This window comes from Typopeltis vanoorti, chromosome 17 (genome assembly GCF_054136105.1).
Source record: "Typopeltis vanoorti isolate ZY-2024b chromosome 17, IOZ_Tvanoo_1.0, whole genome shotgun sequence".
Classification (NCBI taxonomy): domain Eukaryota; kingdom Metazoa; phylum Arthropoda; class Arachnida; order Uropygi; family Thelyphonidae; genus Typopeltis; species Typopeltis vanoorti.
Genome location: NC_143565.1, coordinates 90,549,607 through 90,575,188, shown reverse-complemented (window position 1 = coordinate 90,575,188; position 25,582 = coordinate 90,549,607). Strand labels below are relative to the sequence as shown.

At 33.9% G+C, this 25,582-nt stretch overlaps 1 protein-coding gene and 1 long non-coding RNA gene across 5 annotated transcripts in view; one reads left to right on the top strand and one right to left on the bottom strand.

Annotated features, from left to right (window-relative positions):
* Positions 1-19,420, bottom strand: part of LOC150097622 (uncharacterized) — a 28,112-nt gene extending 8,692 nt beyond the window's left edge. The window contains exon 1 of the long non-coding RNA XR_016549677.1: positions 18,155-19,420. This is a non-coding gene — a long non-coding RNA (uncharacterized LOC150097622). The remainder of the gene's footprint in view (positions 1-18,154) is intronic.
* Positions 1-23,747, top strand: part of LOC150097621 (metastasis-associated protein MTA3-like) — a 474,620-nt gene extending 450,873 nt beyond the window's left edge. For 2 of the 4 annotated variants that reach the window (XM_090407419.1, XM_090407418.1), the window contains one exon: positions 22,100-23,747. In XM_090407419.1, the coding sequence (XP_090263545.1) occupies positions 22,100-22,265 (166 nt within the window). In that variant the 3' untranslated portion in view covers positions 22,266-23,747. The remainder of the gene's footprint in view (positions 1-22,099) is intronic. The other 2 variants (XM_090407421.1, XM_090407420.1) reach the window with 2 other exon arrangements.
* Positions 23,748-25,582: the final 1,835 nt, after the last annotated feature.

Below are 25,582 nucleotides of genomic sequence, written 5' to 3'. Positions count from 1 at the left end.
TATACATTCTTTCCACTCTTCTAGAATCTTATATGTCAATTATATCAATCCCTATTGCTGAATTCATATTCAGTTTATGCATAAGCTCTAAGTTTCATACTCCAGTTTGATAGCTTTTAGCAAAATGGGTACTTATTAGTTGAACAATTGCTTGTGCATCTACAACACACATAGCTTCTGTATTGAAGATAGTTATTTTTTTTTTTTTTAGTTGTCTTTAGCTTCCAGGGTCAGCTTCTTTTCATACTTGTATTTAACTTTCCATGCAATAGTTATGACTCTTCTGGCCTGTGCCTTTATAGTTTTCATAAATAACATTCCTTATGCAAACTGTATTCCTTTTACATTATCTTTTCTTAAAAATCTCTTGCTTAATAAGATTACACATCCATTTCATTCTCATCCTGTTTATTCTTTAAACTCTAGGGGCACATTCTGATATTGCATCATTAATGTATCCAGGCTGAATAAACCAAGCATCCCTTATCTTTCATCAGATAGGAGTTGTTGGTTTGATGTGCAGTTTAAAAGTGATATGAAGATTGTATCTAATTAGGCATTTGACTATCTTTTCACAATTTGGCCAAAACTATTCCCGCAATTAGGTGGGAAGAGTTTCGGGAATCTTATATGTTAAGAGAGGAAGTGAGTGGGGTGGAAATGCAGTATTTTCTGTGTTTTACAGGATTATTGTCATTGACTAAAAAAGTGGTATTTGAGTTTTCTTAGCATAAGTTGTTATTGAAACAAAATAGTCTTGTCTTTGCATGTCGTTTTTAAGGTTACCATATTATTGAATTGAATAGCATGACACTTTATGAAAATATCTTGTAGTAGTGTATGTGTACTGACTTTCTGTAGACAGAAAAAGATAACAGAAGGACAAATATTTACTTGCTTATTTTTATTAGTCAATTACAGATATGACTGGCCATTTGAATGTGCTTAGACCATAAGGTTAAGAAAAAAAAAGCAAACACACCATCGACATATGTACCCCTGACAAAAAAAAAGTTTGTGTTTAGCTGTGTACAGCAAAAGGTGAGGATACTTGAAATGACATATAGTTGTTTTCTCTCTGGGCAGTGATCAAGTTCACTTTTGATAACTTTCTCAAATATTTTTGAAAGAATTGAGACAGTAGTTGATTAATTGGCCTTTGATTCTCTTTTTTTGGAATGCATTGAATGAAAGCTTTCTTTCATGCTGTTTAGTGGATGAGTGGGAGGAGGGGGGGGGACTGCAAATTTGATATATGATGGGTGTTATTTCTGGAATATAGCTTTTGAGCAGAACTGGAGAGGAGGACTTGAAGACTTATTGTTATCCTGATTTAACCAGAAGAGGGATGTGATCAACTGTCCTTAGTATAGTGGAAGATGGTTAATCTGGTATGGATGCTTGGACACTAATTATTATCACTCATGTTGTTTAATGACATATGAGGGTGGTCTGAAAAGTTCTCGGCCTAACAATGAAAAAACGGATTTATAATTTCAAAATTGTTTTTAGTTTTCAACATAATCTCCATTAAGACTAATACATTTATTCCAGTGATGCTTCAACACCATTATCCCATCCCTGTAGTGGTTCTCCATAAGATCTGCAATTACCTCTTGATTCGAAGAAAAATGCTGACCAGCGAGGAAGAGTTTTAGTTTTGTGAAGAGATAGAAGCCAGAGGGAGCCAAATCTGGGGAATAGGGTGGATGTTCCAACAGTTTATAGTGCAGATCCCTTAATTTTCCCATTGCCAAAACACCTTTGTGGGCAGGTGCATTGTTCTGATGAAAGATGATTTTTTCTTATGCAAACTGGGTCTTTTCTCACGAATTTTTTCATCTAGTCTGGTTAAAAGATCAGAATAACATTCCCCGGTTATTGTTTTACCCTTCTCAAGATAATTAATAAACAAAATGCCTTTAGCATCCCAAAACACCAATGCCATGACCTTTCCTGCTGATGGAACCGACTTTGTCTTCTTTGGCAATGAACAACCAGCTTCTGTCCACTGTTTTGACTGCTGTTTGGATTCTGGTGTGTAATCGTAAATCCAAGTCTTATCAATAGTAATAAATCGAAGCACAAAATCGGTTTTATTCTTGTTAAGACGCTTCAAGCACTGTTCAGAGATTTTCATGCAAATGTGTTTTTGATCTACTGTAAGCAAGCACAGCACCCATCTTGTGCAAAGGTTTTTCATTTGCAATTCTTTATGCAAATCCTGCATGTTCTTTTGAAATGCCTATAGTCCCAGCAATTTCATGCATTTTGAATTGCTGGTCATCCAATACCATATCGTGCACTTGATCAATGATTTCTGGTGTTACACTTTTTGGACGTCCTTCACGTGGATCATCTTCAACGCTGGATGGCCACATTTAAACTCGGCAGCCCATATTATTTTAATTGTCGAAAATGAAGGGGAAGAGTGAAACTTTTATGAAATTCTAATGAATTTCTTTTGGCATTAAACCTTCTTTTACAAAGAATTTTATAACCGTACAATACTCAATTTTATCCATTTCAAGGGATACAGACAACACTTGCTTCAAACAGCTGTATAAAACAAACTACTTGATAGAATGACTTGCAGTGTCACATAGCTGCTTATGACGTACCAACTTCAGAAAAAAAAAATCTTCCTGATAGTGCTGCCATCTATGGTCAAGGCCAAGAACTTTTTAGTCCATCCATGTATAAAGCTAGTATTTAACTAACTTACTAATAGTACATTAGTTAATCTGTCTGCATTTGTCTTCCTACTAGTGTGCTGGAATGCCTGCATGCAAGCATACTAGTAGTAAGGCAAATGCAGACTGATTTTAAAAAGTGGGTTCCTACAGTCCGAACTGGCATGTGTGCTGTGATGGACACTTTCTGATGGTCTCAAAATTATGGTCTCCCAGATTTTTGGCAATGTGATGCAGCCGAATTTGTTCAAGTTTATAAAATGTTGTAGACCTGTGGCAGATTCTGGGAGAAATAGTTTCACTGATTTAAATTTATTTCTGTATTCAATTTTTTTTTCTCTACAACTTCTAAGCCATTTTTTAAAATACTATCATATCATACATACACACTAGTCCAATTTTCCACAAAATTCACCAACAGAATGACCATATAAATTTAAATATCATCTGTCGCATATTGACTGATGTCCACTCATCAAATGTCAGACTAAATCTTTTACTCTCTGATTTAAGTTGATCTCTTTCATTTAGCTGCCTTTTTTGAATATGTTGTAATCCAGTAACAATTTTTTAATGGCAACTAGTTATTTGACTCACTGAAATCACTATTATTGTTGTTGTTATATCTCTTATTAACAAACAGTAAAATATAAAGAAGAAAGTTAAAATATTAAAAGATGATTTCTAATATGAGAAATTTGAAATAAAATAGTTTACTTTAAGGGAAGTCACAAATACAGTTAATCCATTTAATAGCTCTACCATAAACTAATTAAAAGCTCATCATCATCAAATTCCTGACATGTACCCTGGGATGTACAGGATATGATAGTACTTCATGAAAAATTTACCTCATTACTAACTTCCTATCTACAATTTTCCTCCAAATCAGTCTGTTACTTGTCAAGACCTCAACATTATCAGATCTTATATTTCTATCATCTAAGGCACTTTGTGCCGTATCAATCCATCTATATCTTGGCCTTCCTCTGGGTCGTTTTCCTGCCAACCTGGCAGAGAACACTTGTTTTGCTAATCTTTCCTCGCCCATTCTGTTTAAGTGACCATACCATCTGAGATTAGCTCTGCTAATGCATTCCTGGATGCTGACAATGTCAAGTTCTTTCCTAATATCCTCGTTTTTAATATGATATTGCCATTGATGCCATCTGTTCACGCCTCTAATCTTTCTCAGGACTCTCATATCTCCAGTCTCTAGTCTTTGGTTCAAGTGATTTACTTCTGACTCAGCTCTCAGATCCATAAGTTAAAACTGGTTTGAACACTGTCTTGTATACAGCTAATTTAGTGTTCTGACTAATTTCTCTCTTATTCCATATAAATTTATTTAATTGACTTCCTATAATACATACCAGCTTTGTTGATTCTGTTGACTATTTCCATATTTTATTTACCATCTTCACTAAAAATTGTGCCTAAGTAGCTGAAATGTTTTACTTGTTCCACAGGTTCTCCATTCAAAACACAGTTGACATTTTCAACGATTCTACCTATTTTCATTGTCTTTGTCTTTTTATTGCTGACCTTCATACCATATCTATTACAACAGTTATTCAATTTAGTCAGGGAATCTTGCAAACTTGTAGCGGATTTATTTAGAAGTATAACATCATCCGCAAAAAGTAAAGAGCCTAGATTAACTCTCCAATTTTGATGACAGGTTTATTACCACTTGATAATGAGTATAGATAATGAATAACAGAGGGGATAATGTACATCCTTGTCTCACACCAGATTTAACATTAAACCATCTTCCTGTACTTCCTTCAATTCTAACTGCTGACTTGCAACTCAAATAAAGACTAAGTATTGCTTGATATAATGCCTCACTGACACCATATAAATGTAGTGTATTGAATAGCTTCTCTCTTGGCACCTTGTCGTGTGACTTTTCCAGATCGACAAAACTTAAATACAGATCTTTGTTATATTCCCATGCTTTCTCAACTAATTGTCGTAAAGCGAAGATCTGATCCTGACAGCCTCTATTTGGCCTGAATCCAGCTTGTTCTTCACCAAGCTTTTTTTCTACAATTCTTCTCAACCATTTCTCAAGTATACTGGCATAAATCTTGCCTATTTAATCTTTTCAATATGAAATTCAATTTTATCCTGCTCAAGACTAAATAGTGATCACTTCCAATTTCAAATCCTCTATACACTCAGGTGTGCAGAGTGTACAGAGGATTGTCTCATTGACAATAACATAGTCAATGAGACTTCTTATTCCTTGCCTCTTCTCTCCATCTGAATTTGTGCACATTTTTATGTTGGAACATAGTGTTAGTAATAACCAGTCCATGTCCTGAGCAGAAATCCAACAGGTATTTGCCATTATTATTAGCTTTGCTCTTTTCTCCAAATTTTCCCAAAACATTTTTGTATGTCTGACAATCCCTTCCTACACTGCTATTTAGATCCCCAACAAAGACCAACTTTTCCTTTTTCATTTCAGTAGCTTTCTCTAGAGCCTCAAAAAATTCCTCCACTTCTACCTTAGTAGAACCTTCTGTGGGACCATAGGCACAAATAAGTCTTATTGTCCAGATTCCCATTCTGATATTTGCCCAAGTCACTCTACTTGACACTGCCTGCCATTCAAGAAGATGAGCCTCGTTTGTGTTGAATACTATCGCTACTCCTTCTTTTCCTTGATTGTCATTGCCTGAATATAACATTTTGTATTTATTGCTAGCAGTAATTTCATTTGACTTTGCGACTTTATAACCAGGCTGAGATTTCTCTGATTTTGTGTTGAATATTCAACACAAATCTTGGAAAGCATTCCCTTCCAAAAGGGAAGTAGTATAATATGCTATTAAAAGTAACTTGTAAAATGTTTTAAAACCAGTAACTAAATTATTTCATCCTGGTGAGTGATTTTTTAAATAGTTAGCTATAAAAAATGTATAGATAGAAAAATTTTAAAATCTGTAACATTTATTTTTAAGATGTATATAGGCACACTAATCGAATTTGGGTATAGGAAAAAAAAATGACTCGCTAATCAAAGCTGCATTAATTGAGGTATTGCTAGCAGAAGAAAAGACATCGGCATGATATAGAGCTGACCTTTTTATTAACTATTTAAATTTCACATTAACTAGATTTAATTAGTTAATGCAATTAGTTCGTAAATAGAATATTGATTAGAATAACATACCCGAAATTCTTTAGATGAAAGGTGATGTGCTTCCTTTTTTCCCTTTACATGAGAGAGTTTATATTTTAATATACATTTAATGCTGAACACAGTAATGACATCAAGAGAGTATAAAGTTTAGAAAATGAAAACATGCAAAATCAATCTGTTTTTATAGAAAAGCAAGAATATAATGCAGTAAACCACAGGAAAAGAACAAAAATTAAAATTACAAGAAACCCATACATATATACTATACATGAGCAGCCAGCAATAATGAGTGCTGGCCATTGCAAATAAATCATCATCATCAGATTTAGAAGGGGAAAATCAGAAAACAAGTTACAACATGTCATCATGGTGCTTAGTTTGAGAGTAAAGAAGCGTGAGACTGTCTATCGTATCTTCATATTTACTGCATATGGTTGGTTCTTGTAGCTAAAGAGTCTGTGAGTAATTTGCTTTCATTTTCTTCAAAATCAATGATGTTGACCTTTTTTGTATATCCAGGGTGTGTTATAATTGTGTAGCATGTAGTGTTTTTTTGAATTCATTAAACAAAAATGAAGAGCTGGCAAGGTTACATGAACCTGTAGTATTGTAAGAAGAGACCTGAACTTTGGCGGAATGTTTGGATCATCCATTATGACAATGCTCCTGAACATGATGCAATACCTGTCTGCTAGTTTTTGGCTAAAATATCAATCACAAAATTGGATCATTTTCTTTATTATATTCAACACTTAGCCCCCTTGTGACTTTTGACTGCTTCCAAAACTGAAGAATGCCCTGAAAGGATGCAGATTTTCTGATGTGACATCCATTATATACTGTGAAGCTGATAGTAGTCACTACTCTATGGGGTAAGCAAATATAAGTTTTACATGTGCATTCTGGGAATTTAATAGTCACTCCATATATGTGACATCTAGTCTTGTTTATCATAGTAAAGACTTATTGTAAGTGCACACATATAATTTTCTGTTGTTAGTACTATTAGATTTTATGTTCTTAGTCTTGTAATAGCAGTTTTCAAATTTCTTATGAAGAGCAACCCTTTCCAGAGGATTTAAATCTGGTCTGTTGTGTATTTGAGAGATAGCTCACATTCATATGTTTATATGTTCATTGTGGTCTTGACCTCTACAGCTTCCATTGTTTGAAAGAGTTTGGTCTAATCCTTCTTTGCTGACCAGGCCTCATGGAAGGTGGTCAGTCTTGGTAGGGCAAATACTTGGGAGAGAAGGCAGATTCCAACTGTAGCAAAGAAGAAAGTTTAGTAAGATAAGAAAAAGTACACCTTAGCTCTCAGATACTCCAATAGCATTATAGAGAAGGAACAAGATGAAAAAGAAAAGGAAGAGGAGGTACCATTTAATAGATAATGTAACAGATGTACATTACATGAAATAAGGTTTTGTCCTTGGGTTTGTCACTTCAGCCCTTAAATACAAGCCCTTAAGATTAGAAATAGTGTAACAACATTTAAAAATCGGTAATAATAATTTAAATGCACATTCAGCAGGTTTTTCCGGTTACTACTGCAATTATAAAAATAAGTTTCATGTAGAGATTTCAAAGACAGACCTTTGTATTATACGTTTTTTCTTAATTAGATATGATACAAAGTAGAAAAGGGATAGTAAAGCTGCAATGCTGATTGGAAGGATTGCAAATTAATTCAAAAATCAAATATATTTTTATTACATTCATTTTGAATTATGTAATAAACTTTTGCATGCATCTATACACAGACCCTGGCAAGAAATATGATACAACTCATCTGGTTATTTCTCAGAAAGCACGTTTGTAGAAAGTGAAGTTACACTATTATTATTCAAATATGTAAGCCAGTCATTTTGAAATGTATAATAGATTTTACAAATTTATTATTCCTTATTGAAAAGGAACCAGTGACTAATTATGGACATACTATATTGACTTAGTTAAATACTACAGAAATTATACAAAATTATAATTATGACCAAACAGTTAATTTTTTTTTCTTTTCTTTTCAGTACATTCTCAAATCAAATCTGCTAATGCCTTTTATTCCCTTATAGGGAGTAGGTAAGGCTTTTTAACCCTATATAGCATTTGGAGACTAGTGGGCAGTTTAATCTCCACCAGTAGCCAATCAGAGATAGCTGGTTCATGATTATCACTAATTATAAGTGCCTGATGAAGAGACAGGCAAACAAGTGCTGCCATCTCTTGGTACCTAACCCTAACAGGATATGTTACGTCTGAAAATAATGTGGTTGATCTGAGTGTTATGAGACAAAAAAAACCTGCTTGCCTGTGCCAGAGATTGACTAACTTGGGAATCAATCAAAAAAATGCTTAGAAGTTCTTCCAGTCGGCGACTAGACTTGAACTTGAGTCTATCTTTGGACGGCCTAGTGCAGAGGATGTAAGCATCGCTTCCACTGAGCTATGCAGGCCAATTTCAATACATTCTATAAATAAGTTCAAACAAAATGCCTGTGTATGGTTATCCATGACATGTTTCATCTTCACAAAATTAATTAAATGCTGGCCTGGTTGGCCGAGTGGTTAGCGTATCTGCTCTCCAACCAAAAGACTGTGGGTTTGAATCCACCGTGAGCATGGATGTTTGTGATTGTCTGTGAAAATACTAGTGGTGGTGGTTGGCAGTAGATGGCGTTAGTGTAGTTGCAGTTCATTGTTGGTGAATTGAGTGGTAGAGACAGAGAGTTTTAGAGTAGTTACCCTCCCTTGATGAGTCTTTGGACTCCCTGGAGGTGTCATATAATAATAATGTATTTCACAAATTCTAGACAAAAGATAACTAACAACAATAACAGAATGTCTATAAATATTTATAGATCTGTTATTTTCCATAATACAATGTTTCTTTATCATCAGTTTCTCATATTTTAACATTTCTCCTTATTTTTTTAATAATCTAAAAAAATGTTCTTGCAAATATATTTGAATCCTTAGATAATTCTACAGCATCTGCTTTTAGAAGTTCAAAGAAGCATCAGAAATTATTCATTCACCCACAAAGAGTAGACAAACTAATAACTATATGTATGAAGTATGAACATGAGCATCATGGTTAATCTGGCTAATATACTTCCAGAACTCAATAGAAAGTCATTTAAGTCACTTATACTTAAATACCTGCCATACCTCTCTTAATCCCCCAACCGACTATGACCTCTATAGACGTCCAGCTAAATCTGGATACTACTCTTTAACACCCATTGAATAACATGAATAAGAAGTGGAATTTGGTTTCACTATTCAATCCACCTCGCTGGTAGGGAGGTTAAAACACATCACCAGAGATGCACTCACCATGAAAACAATCTGGATTTCGCATACTTAGCACACCCTTGGCTAGTTTTCATAGATGATCCCTAGTTCTCCCTAAGTCTCTCATAAACTCCAGTATCACACACACACATTTGTAATTTGTAAGTATCTCAAACTTTGAAGACCACATTCCCACAATCATAACCATAATTCCATAGACCAGTTATCAACTTGGTCAATCGCTTTTTTCCATTTCCTAATGTTCTCTTCAACAGTTATCCAATCCAATGACAACTGCCTTACAAATGGGTCCACTAAACTTCAACTCAGTCTCCACTATAAATCCCCAAGTCTCTATCTTCATTAATTGCTTGCAGGAAATTCCCATTAATCTGATACTCTGTCTGCAATGCTGTAGTGTCCTTCATCCATAATACATTATGGATGAAGGACTTACTTTGCAAACATTAAACTGACACTTGTTAAATTTCAAGAATTAATTAATTTGTTGAAGTGTATCAGATATGTCCCTTGTCACTCACCCCAACTTAACATTATTGACAACAAGTGGATATTGTCTTTTAATCCATTCCCAATATTATTAATATAAATTAAATAACACGGGCTTGAGTACAGTACCCTGTATTAAACCACTCATTCTCTTAGACTCAGCACCTCCATACATCATTTTCTGATACCTTTCAGTTAGCCGCTGTCCTATGCATGTCACAAGTTTATTTTACATACCCATCCCTTTGATTTTATGCGTGTTTCATTTTGTTCCACCTCACATGTGGAATCCTGCTGTCATATGCCTTGGTGAGATCCAGAGATATCATGGTATAGATCCATTCCCCATATTGAACTCTGCTATCACTCTTATAAAACATGAGCAGATTGCTGATGGAAGCTCTACATTTAATAAACTCTATTAAATGTCTTCTATAGATGATCTTAATATTATCTACTCACCTCTGGATGTGATTCTTGATCAGCCTCTCCAATCCTGGTGATCACACTACAGATGCAGATTGGTCTGTAATTTCTTTACCAATCCTAATTTTTCCAATTGTCTCTCATTTATCTCACTCTTGACTGTAGTGAGGCTTAAGTTAAACAACCAGGTTAGAGGGCTCTCTCTATAATACCCCTATCACTTTTGCCTCTATATTTCCATCCACTTTCACTTGGATTCACAAAATTCTCTTGGATTTCCTTTGGTCTGTTTGGCTAACTTCTTTTGATAAACCAATTTGTCATCACTCATGATATCTGATCCACAGCATTTTTTTTTTTTTATGCAGCTCTTGGTTTAAAAAATGTAGTACTATCATATACTGTACACCCCTTGAGGGTACATGGCAGGAATTTGATGATGATGATGATGGTTTAAAAAATTATTTATTCTTTTAACTACCACATGATTTATTCTCCTACTCTGAAGAGGCTGGTTTATTCCTTGTTATTCTCTAGCCTATATTCTTTCTGCTTTCTTGATCCTTTCATTACCTGACATGCACCCTTAGGAGGTGTTTACAGACTAACCTCACACTACTACATGATTATGTGTACATTATTACTAATCTCTTATTGACAGTTTTCCTTCTAATTAGTCAATTACTTGTCACTATTCCAATATTGTTGTGTCTAACATTTTGGTCTTCTAAGGACTTCTGATTGAATCAATCCACCTAGACCTTGGTCTTTTTCCTGCCATCATTTGTTAATTCAACTGGCTTCCCATCATACCAGCTTTGCCTATTCTGTTGTATACAGTTGACCCTTGAAAAATGCAGGTTTGAACTGTGCAGGTCCATTTATGTGATTTTTTTTTTCTTTTTTTAAATAAATATATTGGAAAAGTTTTTGGAGATTTGTGACAATTTGAAAAACTCGCAGATGAACCACATAGCGTAGAAATATCGAAAAACTTTAAAAAAAAAAGTTAGATATGTCATGAATGCATAAAATATGTAAATGCTAATCTATTTTATCATTTACTACCATAAAGTTTATATAAATCTATTATAAAAAGTAAAATTTTATCAAAAGTTATACAAACACTTACAAATTTTACCTGGCCATTTGCAGTCGAGAGAAATGTAAAAGCATAAATATCCAGTATTAAATCATAACTGCATAAAATTAACTGTTATTAATTAGTTAAATTAATTAATTAGCATAAAATAAAAATATAGGCTACTGCTAAGCAATCGTGTCAGTTGCACTAGGCTACTATAAAGCAGTCATATTGCTGCTGCTTCATCATCAGTACGTGAATCATTAACCTGTAAATAAATATGAATAATTTCTTTTTCACATTATCTTTTCATTTTTGATGTCTATACTCTTTTTCGGGTTATCTTGGAAGTAGCAGAATAAGCTACATTTCCGGCTTTTCTTACTATAGGCTTATGCTGCATAAAATAGATCCTTAAGTTTTTTACGTTATCATATCGTATGGTATATTGTATACAATTATTTTACTACTTCCTTACTTGCCAATGCTAGTAAGGAAGAAATTATATGTTTTATACCATTAAATTGTTACAGGGAACTTATTTTATCTATTTTATTGGAAAATGCAATTATCTATCACGTGGTCTCCGACAACCGTCAACTTTACCCTAAACATGGCAGAAATGACTGGTGGTGTTGGCTCTTGTATTCCCACTCGTGGTAGTCCTAAATTAGTAGCACATCCTAAAGACAAACCTCTAAGAAGCTCTGAAAAGCGCATCATACTAAATGTTTATGCTGATTTATGGATGAGAAATCCTGATAAAACAGTGGACAATATCGCGAAACAAACAGCGGAACTGACACGTGTAAGCAAGACAACTACTTATGCCGGAGAAGAAGAAGCCTAGCGCCGTAGGACTATGCATGCGCTCGGTGAAATACGACGATTTTACGCTGTCAACAATTCATCAGAAAGTGCATGATTTCTTCTGAAAGAATGAAATTCCTACAATATATGAGGCGATGACTGCTGTAAACAATGAAGAAGCTCTCCCTCACATTTCATTAACAACAACTTACCGGTTGTTAAAGGACCCTTGTTTTGTTTATGCCACAAGAAAGCAATCATCGGCATTACTTAAAAGGGAAGGTATAATTTTATGGTGTCTTAAAATTATATCTTTTTCCTGATTGAACACCAATATTTGCGTTCTATCAGGAAATATCGTTGCGAGGGACGAAAAATTTATTATCCAGACAAAACCTGTGTGAATGCCTGTCACACCTGAATTAAAGTTCTCCAGGACATGACAGTAAAAAGTGCTTGTCAAGTATTTTGTTGGGCTTAACGACAGGCCTGAAAGCATAGAGTGGAAAGGGGTCTCGTATAATCATAACACACACTGGAAGCGAAGACGGATTTGTATCAGGCCCTTTTGAAATTTTATGAGCACAGAAATCACAAAGGGATTATCATAAGGAAATGGATGGAAAGCACTGAACATTGGTTCACGAACATGTTTTTGCCAAACATTCAGCCTAACAGTGTTATTGTAATGGACAATGTGCCTTACCATTCTGTCTGACTGGAAAATGTACCATCTCAGGCTTCACGCAAAAAAGGACATTCAGAAATGGCTGAAGGAAAAAGGAATCAGTTTTACTTCTGATATGGTGTAAACAGAACTATTGAACTTGGTGGTAAATGTTAAGAGTCAATTTCAAAAATATCACATTGACCGTATTGGCGAAGAGAAAGGACAAAGTTATTCGTCTTCCACTATACCATTGTGAACTGAATCCCATAGAACTCATCTGGGCACAAATTAAGGGGCATGTTGCAGCTAAAACTACAATATTCAAAATTTCAGATGTTGAAAGACTGGTCATGGAAGGATTTCAAAAAATTACTGAGAACACATGGAAAAGTTACATAACCCTTCTTCTTCTTCTTCAATAAATGTTATTGAAGAAGAAGAAAAATTCTGGGTACTTGATGGAATGATAGATGAGGTGGTGGAAAACGTGTGTTTCACAGTAGATACAGCTCTTAATCTTTATTTAGTGAAGATGCACAATTTGATGATAACACCCACAGTCTGAGTAGTGTTCAGGAGCTTCCTCATCAAATTAATGAAGGGATAAGAGTGTTTATGTATGTATTAATGTAATAAAATATGTCATGTTCGGAAATGTGCATTGTGATGAGTGATGTTCACTTCATAATGTAAACAATCACTGATTATCTTAAACCAGTTTATAATACACTATATGACGTCTACTTTGTTACAGCCTACCAGATAATTCCAGAAAATCCAAAGGCGCACAGTTGTATAGAGTCATCTTGGTCATGCAATTTCATATTAGCAATCTTACTATAATGTTATACATAGAATGGTGTGATTCGAAAATGAAAATTTCTGTTTTAAGAAATAGAAACAATATTCTAGCTTCATATTTTGAGAGAAAGAATGTAATTTATTACAGCCATATGCAAATAACCATTTTAGAAAAATGATTGAAGTTTTCAGGCTTAAAGATTGGTCCTTGTTTGTGGACTGAAGCTGAAAAGTAAATTATACTCTTGTTTTCATTAAGGATGTGCAAAATTCAGTTTTGCTTCAGCATTCAGGTGATTTAGCATGTTTTTCAAATATTCAGCTTCGGCCAAAGCAGAGAAATTCTAGTTACATATGCCATAAAAAACGGAACAAATCAGGAAAAGCCTCTGCTTATCTTGCATGACAGTTCAAAGAGAAATGTTTTCAAGGCTAATGAGTAAACTTATTCCACAGTACAATTTCTCAGAAAATTCTTTTGGCTCCAGTTACCAGCATATTCATCGAAAGTGTTTTTTTTTTTTTTTTTTCCCTTTTCATACATCATAATTTGTCACAAATTCATTTTTCAACTTTTATTTAAATCCATAATTCATCATGTGTATCAAGGATTTAGGCCTAGAGTGGACTGTTCTGGCCTTAGAAGTCATTGTTGAATCTCTTAAGAGGACATCCTGGTTTTCTTTTTCCTAATGGTTTGTAATTTAAGGCTTGTTTTGGTAATTTTTCTGTTTTCATTCTTTGAATGTGTTCCATCCAATTATGTTTATATTTTTTAATTTTTTTCTATTACTGATTCCTGGTTTAATTCTTTCATAATTTTTTTGTTTCTTTTGTGATCAAATAGAGTATACTTTGCAATTTTTCTCATAAACTTCATTTCAGCTGTTATTAATCTTTGTTTGTCTTTTTGTTTTATTGTCCAGATTTCACTTCCATACAATAGGACTGATTGAGCTGATGTATTGTATACTTTTAGTCTGGTTTGTTTTTGAACTAGGTTTGGTTTAAATATAGAGTTAATTACACCTGTTATTTTTAAATATTTTGCAATTTTTAGGTTTATATTTTTCATTTTCATATGTAATCATACAACCTGGGTAGTTAAATGAATTCACCTGTTCTAAAATCTTGTTATCTATTTGTATTTTAGTTCTTACTGGATCCTGTCCTTTAAAGGCAGAACAATTAAATCCATAATTATATGGATTTAATTGTTGTTTAATTGTTTTTTTAATACAATGTTCTCTATGAAATTAAATGATATTTTGATATTGATAAGGAGGACGTTTCGGATCCATCTATATTTTATAGCCAAATTTAGAAAGACACTGAAGTTTCAAAAAATTATCAGAGAGCTTATGAGACTTGACTGGAATCAGAAAAGTCTTGGCTTGCACTATTTAAACAGAGCCTGCCCAACAACCTGAGTTTCACTTGCCTGACAGTGTCCTTGAATTGTTGGATCTCATCACAGTCCAGCCTTTAAATTAACCAAGTTCAAAAATCTTTGAGCTACAAATGTAAATTATGACAAAAATTCATTCAATCATATACATAACCAATGTCAGAAAGTTAAATCCATCACCAATTGTTAGGATAATACAATATTAAAATATAGAACTTGAGAGGTTTCAGTTTTATTTAGATACTATGTGAGAGATAATATTATTGATCCAGTTATATTTAATAGCAAAAAAAAAATTATATTTTTTCTACATTTCTTTTGAAAATTTACTAGAGAGCTTATGAGAAGGTGCTTACAAACTTGCTGGTAAATTTTAAAAGTTTCTTTCTACATTTGTCTATAAAGTATAAATGGATGCATAATATTCTACATTTCAATATCTCACTTATGCCAAATTGGTACCTTTTGGATCTATACTTTAATATTTGATAGATATTTAGAGTAGAGAAATTTTTATTTTCTGTTTTTATCAAAGAAGATCCTAAAAGTCTTCATTTTGACAATGAAAAATTAGCAGAAACAATAGATATTAAAGATATATGCTTATTTCATGGCTGAATACACACACATATAGAAACTTATGCAGTTTCAAATAATGATGAGAGAGCTTATGAAAATACAGTCATTGGCATTGGAGTTGCCTTAGCCTGCACAACTTACAAAACTTTCCAAGTTTAGTAAGTAGTGCATGAAATACGGATTGATACAACATCAAAATGAATACATTTGGCTCTTCTGATAATTACTCTTATATTATTGCTGAAATGTTAAACTATGAAATATTACTCTTATGTTTCATAAGTGACCAGCTGGTCACTTACGAATGTCTAGCTTGCACTCATCTTTTAAGTTGTGCAAACTAAGACTACTCTGAAGATTGTATTGTCATTAGCTCTCTGGTCAGTTTTTGAAACTTTCAAAGTTTCTATACATGTATATATTTATTTTCATGTGGTTACATGATTAGGTAAGTTTTATTATGTGTTATTTAATTTTTCTTCATTCGATAATTTGGCTGAAGTAATGAAATTTAGACAAAATGAATTAAATTTTAAACATTCCAAATTAAATTTTATAATCAAATGTTTTGGAGAAAAAAATAATAATAAAATAAATAATTAGTTGTTTTTTTCTCTCAAAACATTTGTTTATAAAATTTAATTCAGTATGCTTTGGCCAAATACTGGTTCAGTACATCCTTAGTTTCCATCCTTTACCTAAGCCTGAAAAGACAAATGTTTTCACATGAAGTATCTTCGCTTCTGTTGAATTAACATCAGATTGTCTCATCAGCATAATATTCAACACACACACCCCTTTTAGGTATGTGTATTGCTATATATTATAGGAGAGGATTACTACCCAGACCGATTTCAACCTTCATTGAAGTGTCATCGGTGGAAGAGCTAGACTTGAGATGCTGAGAAAAATGAGGGATATCAATGCAGAAGTCACAATTCCAAAATAGCTAAATGTATGTCGCCTTATTATTAAAATACAGGTATTCCTTGATTAACGCGGTGAAATTAATTGCGGCAATCGCTTGATATACGCGGCAAGGGTTTTGATTAATGTGCCTGTAACCTTGCGGAGCTCGCAGCTGATTTGACAGATACATTCGAAATGTTTAATATAAATATTCCTACACAATTCAGTGTATAGCTTGGAGGTCACGAGTAGCTGTGCATTCACATGTTACGAGTGATATTCCACACTGTTTTTTGCTGTCAGTTTGGTTTAACACATGGTATGTAAAGGTTTGTGATATTTCATAGTCAATTACAATTGTATCTGAGAGATACCGCGACCTCCGATGTCAATATAGTATGTTTTTTTTTTTTTTTTGTTCAATAATTTCTAGATTGTAACTGAAAATAAATAAACCATCATGTATTACTGAAATAGAGAGCCAGAGGCTTATTTATCATACATGTCCTCTAGGAGATGTGCTTTACATTAGGAAAATACTAAGGAAATTGATCTGGAGTTTACTCCACCTTTACTGCGAGTTGCCCATAAGGTTGCTTATGCTTGCATCCACCGAAACTTTTAGTTTCTATATATTCGGCAAAAAAACTCTTGTAGTTTCTATATTCAGCTATGAAATAATGTTGGATTCAATATTCACTTAATTTGTACCATCATGTTTTATATTTGCAAGTGTTTTTTCTTTGTGTTTTATTGCTTGTTTGCCGAGTCTGGAGAGTCATTTTGCTTGTTATCGTAGAATTTATGCCGATAAGAAAAAAACTAAAACTGTTCAAACGACTCTTGATAACTTCTTTTGATAAAAAAAAAAAATTGCAGTAAATAATGTAGGTACATGTAGTTATTAAACATTTATTGCATTCATTTTTATCTTTCCTAAAAGAGTACCATATAAAATGAATTATTAATACAGTAATCGATCATGGACGAATTGTAATTTTTACCATTGATTATTAGATTTGATTAACCCGGTAACATCGAGGGATTAATTAACCGCGTTAATCGGGGGATACCTGTATTCTAGAATTCAAGAAGAAACTTTCCTACAGACTTTATTAATCTTTTTGATCCTATGTTTAATAATGATAGTTCAAAATATCAGAGAAAGGTTTTACAAATGCACTGAAAAAATGAGTTCTCCAATCTTACACACTGTTACATATGTTTTGAGTAACGCATCTAAATCACCTTTACTTCTTACCATTCCATTCATTTGGCTATGTGAATGAGGCATTGGTAGTTTAGTCTAGAATTCCCTGTGAACAGAATTATAAGTCTTGCTCCAAAAAATTAACAGAGACCATCAAAGAATTCAGCTTATCTTGGAATGTGAATCTAAAAATCAATTTCCCCTTTTAGATCTACTAATTCTCAGACAACCAGATGGCAGCTGGTCTACAGAAAGAAACCATAAAAATGTCCTTATAAAAGGACATCTGTGGAACTGTATTTTACAGATGGCCTTTTATAACAAGAACTCCAAGCTCATCAAATCCCATAGTCTTCATTTCTGGTCTCCTCAATAAAACACTTGCAAGATCTCCACTTCATATATTTAAAATTTATCAGGAAAATTAGCTAAATGAATTGGTCACAATCACATTTATAGAATATAAAGGTTACTTTCTGACCAATTCACAAAGCCATCCTAATAGGCATAAAATTTATAAAACTCATCTAAAAAGCTCGCCTTTGGTCCAAACAAATATATTTTTAATAAAAATGGAAACAATTTAAGTTTTGTCAATATCCTTACTATTGCTTGAGCATTCTTTGAATCTTTGCACGAGAACTCCAGGATTTTTGTAACTAGTTCAGTCTGCCAGCATTTCATTACACCTGCCCTTTTGTTTTCTAAGGCACAAAGCACTTCACATAAAGGTACAACATATTCATCTGAAAGAATAATCATTAAAATACCATATTAATTCCAGATCACCAGATTCCAAAAGTTCAGTATAATTCAATAATTCTATTAATGACAAAACTGGTAGGACTTTTATATTACTTTTACCCCCTTAATAAAAAGAGATAAAGAATCTACAATCATCCCTTCCCCTCCATGCACACACAACACAGCTTTGTTAGCAAACAAAAAAACAAAAAACAAAGCTGTGTAAAAAAGAAACAGGAAAGAGTAACTTTTTCACAAAATGTTGCTTGACTGATACATCTGTAAGGAAAGTAATGGTGGTATCATCTTGTACTAGCTATGAACAGATCCCATGCCTCCATGGTGTAGCCATCATGTATTATATTTGCAGTGTTTTTTTCTTTGTGTTTTATTGCTTGTTTGCTGAGTCTGGAGAGTCATTTTGCTTGTTATCATAGAATTTATGCCAATAAGAAAAAAACTAAAACTGTTCAAACGACTCTTGATAACTTCTTTTGATAAAAAAATTGCAGTACATAATGTAGGTACATGTAGTTATTAAACATTTATTGCATTCATTTTTATCTTTCCTAAAAGAGTACCATATAAAACGAATTATTAATACAGTAATCGATCATGGACAAATTGTAATTTTTACCATTGATTATTATATTTGATTAACACGATTTTGATATATGCAGTCACATCAAGGGATTAACCGCATTGATCGAGGGATACCTGTACTCTGAATGAGAGATAGTTGTAACAAGTTTTTTCATTTGCCAAGTGAAAAAAAAACACTTGCTACAAAATCTTAGAAGTATTGTTATTGCATAATAATGATAAATCTCACCTTTGCAGTAAGGAATATTTGTTACAGCTTACATTGCTGCTTTTTTTAAAATATTTTATTGTACGTTATTGTGAAGAAAATGTAGTCTTTTCAAATAAATAAAATATTGCACTAGGAAGAAAGCACATGAAACAAACCCTTTGTTGACTTCCCCTTCTTCAAGAAAATAGTTCTGTGACAATTATTCTCATGAAAAACTTTGTTGAAGCATTAGTCCAAAAAATGGATAAAAATTTCATGTCAAACTTAAGGAAGAAGGTATATATATGATGGACCTTAAATTAACAAGTATTAAGAGATAATGAACTCAAAAAAAATCATATTAAAGTGGAAGTAGAACCTGGAAATTCATCAGTGAGATTATTAGTGGGTGGGAATTTTTGCCAACAATAATGCTGAAAGTTATAAAGAACTAATTTTTACACCTGATCACAAGGTACCAAAATATGGGACAAGGTATTATCCATTTCCAGGTAAAAGACTCATTTCTGTCTGGACATCTTTCCTTGAACACCTTGATGGAAAGTGAGCAGTTGCACTAGATCATCATAGTAGTGAATCAGCAGTACTGGAGAAAATGCAATGGTAGTATGATAGGAAGCTCCTGGTTTTTCAGAGAAAGAGAGAGATATGCATGTAAGTGCCTTTAAGAAGAAATTGCAGTAAATAGTTACGAAATACAAGAGTAACTAGTTGCATTGCATCATGGTACTGCAATGCTATTATTACTATTACTGTTACTATTATTACGGGCAACTCCAGGGAGTCATTGGACTCATCGAGGGAGGCCCCAAATCATATTCATCACAACTATTTGACATTCATACAGTATCTATCATACCTCGCCTTAAACTCATTCACTGTCACAGCATCCACCACAGACTCAGGGAGCGCATTCCACTCATTCACTACTCTAAAAGTAAAGAACCCAGCTCTAACACCTTTACTAACCACACTTTTGCCCAGTTTCCATGGATGTCCCCTAGTCCTCCCACAACCAGCCCTGTTCTCAAAAATATCTTCTGAATCAATTTTATAGAAACCCTTCAGTAATTTGAATGTCTCAATCATATCTCCCCTCCTCTGCCTATCAACCAATTTTTGCAACCCACAAATCCTCAACCTGTTCTCATACGGTTCATTCCACAGACCTGCTATCATCTTGGTCACTCGCCTCTGGATCCTCTCCACCTCCTCCCCATCAAGAAGAAACCTAGGTGACCAAATCTGAGCACAGTAGTCTAGATGGGGTCTTATCAAGGCTCGATACAGAGGAACAATAACCTGCTTGTCTCTGCTTGTCATCGTATTCTTCAGCAACCAAGTGATTTGATGAGCTGTTTTGGTCACTTTTGCAATGTGTCCCCTAAATTTCAATTCCTTATCTACCAACACTCCTAAATCTCGTGCCTCATCAATTTCCTGGAGCACGGTTCCACCAATGCAGTAAACTGCCGCCAATCTTTTCACCCCAGAATGCATAACCTTACATTTTGCCACATTAAACTGACATCCATTCTCCTTTGCCCAGACCTCCAATCTATCCAAATCATCCTGCAAAATTTTGACGTCATCTGCATTCACTATTGCCCTACCCAACTTTGCATCATCCGCAAACAAATGAACTGTTCCTCTCAGATCATTTCCTATATCATTTATGAACAAATTAAACAGCAGTGGTCCAAGAACAGATCCTTGTGGCACACCACTAGTCACAGGCCGTCTTGTGGACTCTACTCCCGAGTAAACCACTCTCTGATATCTCTCCGTCAACCACCCTCCTACCCATCTCACCAACCCTATGTCCATTCCCATATGCTGCAATTTACTGATTAGAATTCCATGTGGAATCCTGTCAAAGGCCTTGGCAAGGTCCAGTAGAATCACCGTAAACCCATTACCCTTATCCAGTTCAGCCGTCACTGTGTTATAATACGTGAGCAAGTTACTGAGGCATGACCTACCCTTCACAAAACCATGCTGTCCCCGATACAGTATCCCATTTTCTTCTATCCAATCTTGTATTTTCCTCTTGACTATTTTCTCTAAGACCTTGACAATGATTCCTGATATGCTAATCGGTCGGTAATTTACTACAGCAGTCTTGGAACCACCTTTATGCAGTGGAACTATTTTCCCCTCTTTCCACCCGCTCGGGACTAACCCAGACCCGAGACTCAAATTAAACAAAATGGTCAAGGGTACTGACAATTCTTTAGCTGCTTCTCGTACAACACGAGCTGGTATACCATCCAATCCCACAGATGTATTGACATTGAGGTTATGCAATAGACTACTCACCTCCACTTCATTAACCACAATTCCCGTATAATCTACTGGTTTATTCGTTTCTGCAATGTCACCACCTGGAATATTATGTTGGGAAACTTCTCATTTTTAAGAGAGAGAGAGAGGTGTAGGTGCTTTCAAGAGAAAATGAAATACTGTAAAATGTGTGTATATTTTTAGCAGTTTTTATTATTATTATTATTTTATAGTAAAATATATAGATACAGTTGAATTTCACTATAGCAAATGTTGTTATAACAAATTACATAAAAACAGTCCCAACCACAGATACATAGGCACAATGCTGAGCTAAAAAAAATTCACTATAGCCAACTATCCACTACAACAAAATGATTAGTTGGCCAACTCCATGGCGAGTGTAATAATAATAATGATATTCATTTTATTAAGTACTTTTTTTTATAATTGACAGATATTGTTTGTTTGTGTTTTTTTTTTTTTTTTTGTTTTTCATGTTTATCATTAAACATATTAAATAATGCTTAGTCCACAATATGCTTGCTGGGGGGGGGGGGGGGGGATCATCTCTGTACAAAATTGTATAGAATCTTCCAGTGTTGTATTATGCTAATAAAAAACTAATGACCATGTATGAAATATCAATGAATGTTTCTCTATATTTATTGATGATATTAATTAATTTTTTTTTTTTTTTTTACTTACAGGAAATTAAGACGGCAATTAACTATAATAGAATTGAGGCGTGCAGCCCGCAAACCTTGCAAGAAACTGAATCTCAAGCTGTCTTATGATAGTGCCACAACTGGTAAAATCACACCAACAAGCCATGCTGGTCCTGCTCACCAGGAAGCATTAGCTGTACTAGACTGATTTTATGTGCATATAAGTGATCGCTCAAACGGTGACACTGCTTAAATATAGAGGTGACTTTGGAATGTATTCCAAGTTCTGTTCTCAGGAAAAAAAAAAAGTCCTGAACAAAAGAGCTACACAAGCATACATATATATAATGCAACACATTTGTGGTGTAGCTGGGTAACAGAATGTGCATTACATCCTTTATTGTCCTCCTTGTGTGCAGGAACTTGTACACAATGCCATCTATTGAGGTAGTTCCATTTCATGTGGGAGCACTTCTTCAGGTTTGTATTAAATACAGCAACAATACTGCCTTTGTCTAACCAGGTTTTACATTTTGGTGTAAGGTGGAGGGAGGGACAGGTCTCACAATTAGTCCTCGGTGTACCTCATCACCCTCCATCTTATAAGCCCTCAGTGTTTGTTGCCAGGGAATAATCTCCTTGGGCAGCAGCCCAAATTTCATCCTTTTAAGTGCTGTCAGGTCTTTCATCCTCTGAGTGTTCTCGCATCAGTAATGGTTAGACATCATCATCGTCATCATCATCATCATCACCACCACCTTTCAAGATGAGCTTCCTCAGCCGTGGGATATCTGTAGTGTAATTTTTTACTAAAATAAGATGTTTATGTCACCTATTATGCTTGAAATATTTAGTGTTTTGCCGTGCTTGTTCTTAATTTACAGGTAGTTACACAATACCATGTCTTTATCCTTTTTACTTGCACCACTCTGAAGTTTTGTTTATACTAACTCATAAAGAGGAGTAAGGACCTCAGCCTTTTAGGAAAGTAAGGAAGGGGGGGGGATTAGTGAAGTGCAGGAAGGCCTCTTTCTACATAAAATTGAAACCAAAGGTGATTGTACTAAAGATAACATCATTTGCAGAAAATTCAGAGCAGTGCGGTTTGTTTAAATTTTGACTCTTTGTACAAGAAGCTGAACACACTGTTCCAGCTTTTTTTTTTTTTTTTTTTTTAACTTCTCAGAACTACTTTGGAAGTGGCAAGGCTGATATTCCACTCTCTTGTTATTGGGTCTACAAATTAAATGCAAGTGAAAACCTAGTCCAGTAAAATCTTGAGTCAAAAGTTTTTAGGCAATCTTATATTAAGCAATAATCACAGACTTAAGTGAAATGGTGAATCTTATTCAGTCAAAGAAAGGGAGAGAGCAATCATTTTATCTTTAATTCTCCTGGTATCTTATTTTCTTAAGTCTGCCTCCACATTCAAGGTGTGATGAGATCAAAGTAAGCTGCATCACCTGCTTACATGGTGTTAAATAAGCCTTTATCATATCTTAAGAGGTCTAGTGAAAATTGTAATGTGGACCGATTATGTACAAAAGACGATCAACAAAGAAAGGATTAAGCTCGTCTGAGACTCGCTCGTGTTTGTCAGATGTATTGCTAGCAGGTAGCAACCACCAGTATTTATTTTATCACCTATCTGCCAATATGTCTCAATAAATGTCAATAGTTCACCTTTGTTTTTGTGTGTGTGAAATGTGCATTTTTTTATATGGTATTTACAAAACATCCACGAACAGCTAAAAACACTTATTAAACTCTAAAGAAGCATGTCTGAATGTCTGTAAATGAATGTAAACTGGACAGATAATGCAAAAAAATAAATAAATAAAATACAGTCATATTTTAATAAAACTTGGTTAGTTTTATTCTCTTATAGAAATTGATTAGGACTGATTGACCCCATAGCTGTGCTTTTTGCTTAAAACATTATCCTTATGAAATAGCATGAAAGATGGTGGAGTCATTGAGATTAATGATGTCAAGAAGGCATTATTGTTTCAGTAGTTCTGGAGTCAAAACAATATTTGTAAAAAGTGAGTTCGTAGCATTCCATGTTTATCTTTCCATAGCTGTTGCTATTATTCATGTTGAAGTTTCTGGAACTGAAAACTACATGGATATGGAATGCAAATAAATAATTTACTAGCTAAAATTATTTATTTACATGCTGACATTTTGCTAGCTTAAGCTGGCATTATTAGAGGCAGTTTAACATTACATACCCATTGAAGACACAAACCAAAATGACCTGGATAACAAGACAGTCATGTGCATAGCCTGCTGTTAATGCTGATGGGTAGATAGGGCAGTGCACCAAAATCTATGTAAAATCATACCATCTGTTCTGGTAGAGTTAATTGGGTTCTGTAGAACTTGTACTGCTTCCAGGAGTGGTATACAGGAACAGTGTACAAACCTCTAAACAAAGTACAGGTAACCCTCGTATAACGCGGATGTTAGGTTCCATAGAAATGCATCATGCGAGACTCGGATCACATAGAAAAAGTAGGGTTGGGTTCCAAAATCGTTTTTTTTTTTTTTTTTTTTTTTTTTTTTTTTTTTAAGATTATATAAACAATGACATACTCAACAAAAATATATTTTTATTTAATTCAGGTAATTCATGTAAGTTAAGAAAACATAAACTATGAAACAAATACATAGCATAAAATTCTAAAAAATTATAAATTGTACGTATGCATAAATGTTTTAGACAAAATAAAATAAAGTGTATATTTTAATCGTCATCACTCTCTTCAAAACTAACATTTCATAGATGTTCTTTATTTAGTGGCTGGACATCATCATCACTTGAAATCTCTTGGACATCATTTGTATAATTCTCATTGCATACTTAAGCTGATTTAGTTATCAAGAACTATGCTGCAATTTTTTTTATAAATTCATAATACGGAGCTAAACAAATATCTAGTTGTCTCATGAATTTTCTGGAGTGCTCCATTAAGAGATCATTATCCATAAAATAACTTTCTTGCCAAGTTCAATCCTTCTACTAATTTCTTTAACGGATCATCACAATCAGAACTTTCCCCTCATTTGGTTCGACGTCATCTATTAATTGTACCAGTTCCTCCTCATTTAAATCTATTTCCCCATCAATTAATTCACTAATTTTGTTTTCAACCATATCACAAAAGCGCTCTAAGTGGCCATTACTATAAAAATAATTTTTTTTTACATAAAAAAGCATTACATGTTGTATGTAACTCACCAGAAAATAAAGTGCTCAGCTTGAGATTAACACACTTATGATTTTTAATGCGCTTTCCTGGCAGAAAACAAAGACAATTTTCAACAATAAGCACTTTATACGGTAAACAGTTGACATACATGTGTGCTAAAGGATATTTCCCCTAATATAGATTCTACTTATAACTACATGCACTATATGGGCAGATGCAAATTTAACGAAGATAAAATTTGATTTTTAAGGCACGCGTTGAAAAATATATGAAAAGATAAAGGGTTACTATTGTTTGTAGACCGTCTTAT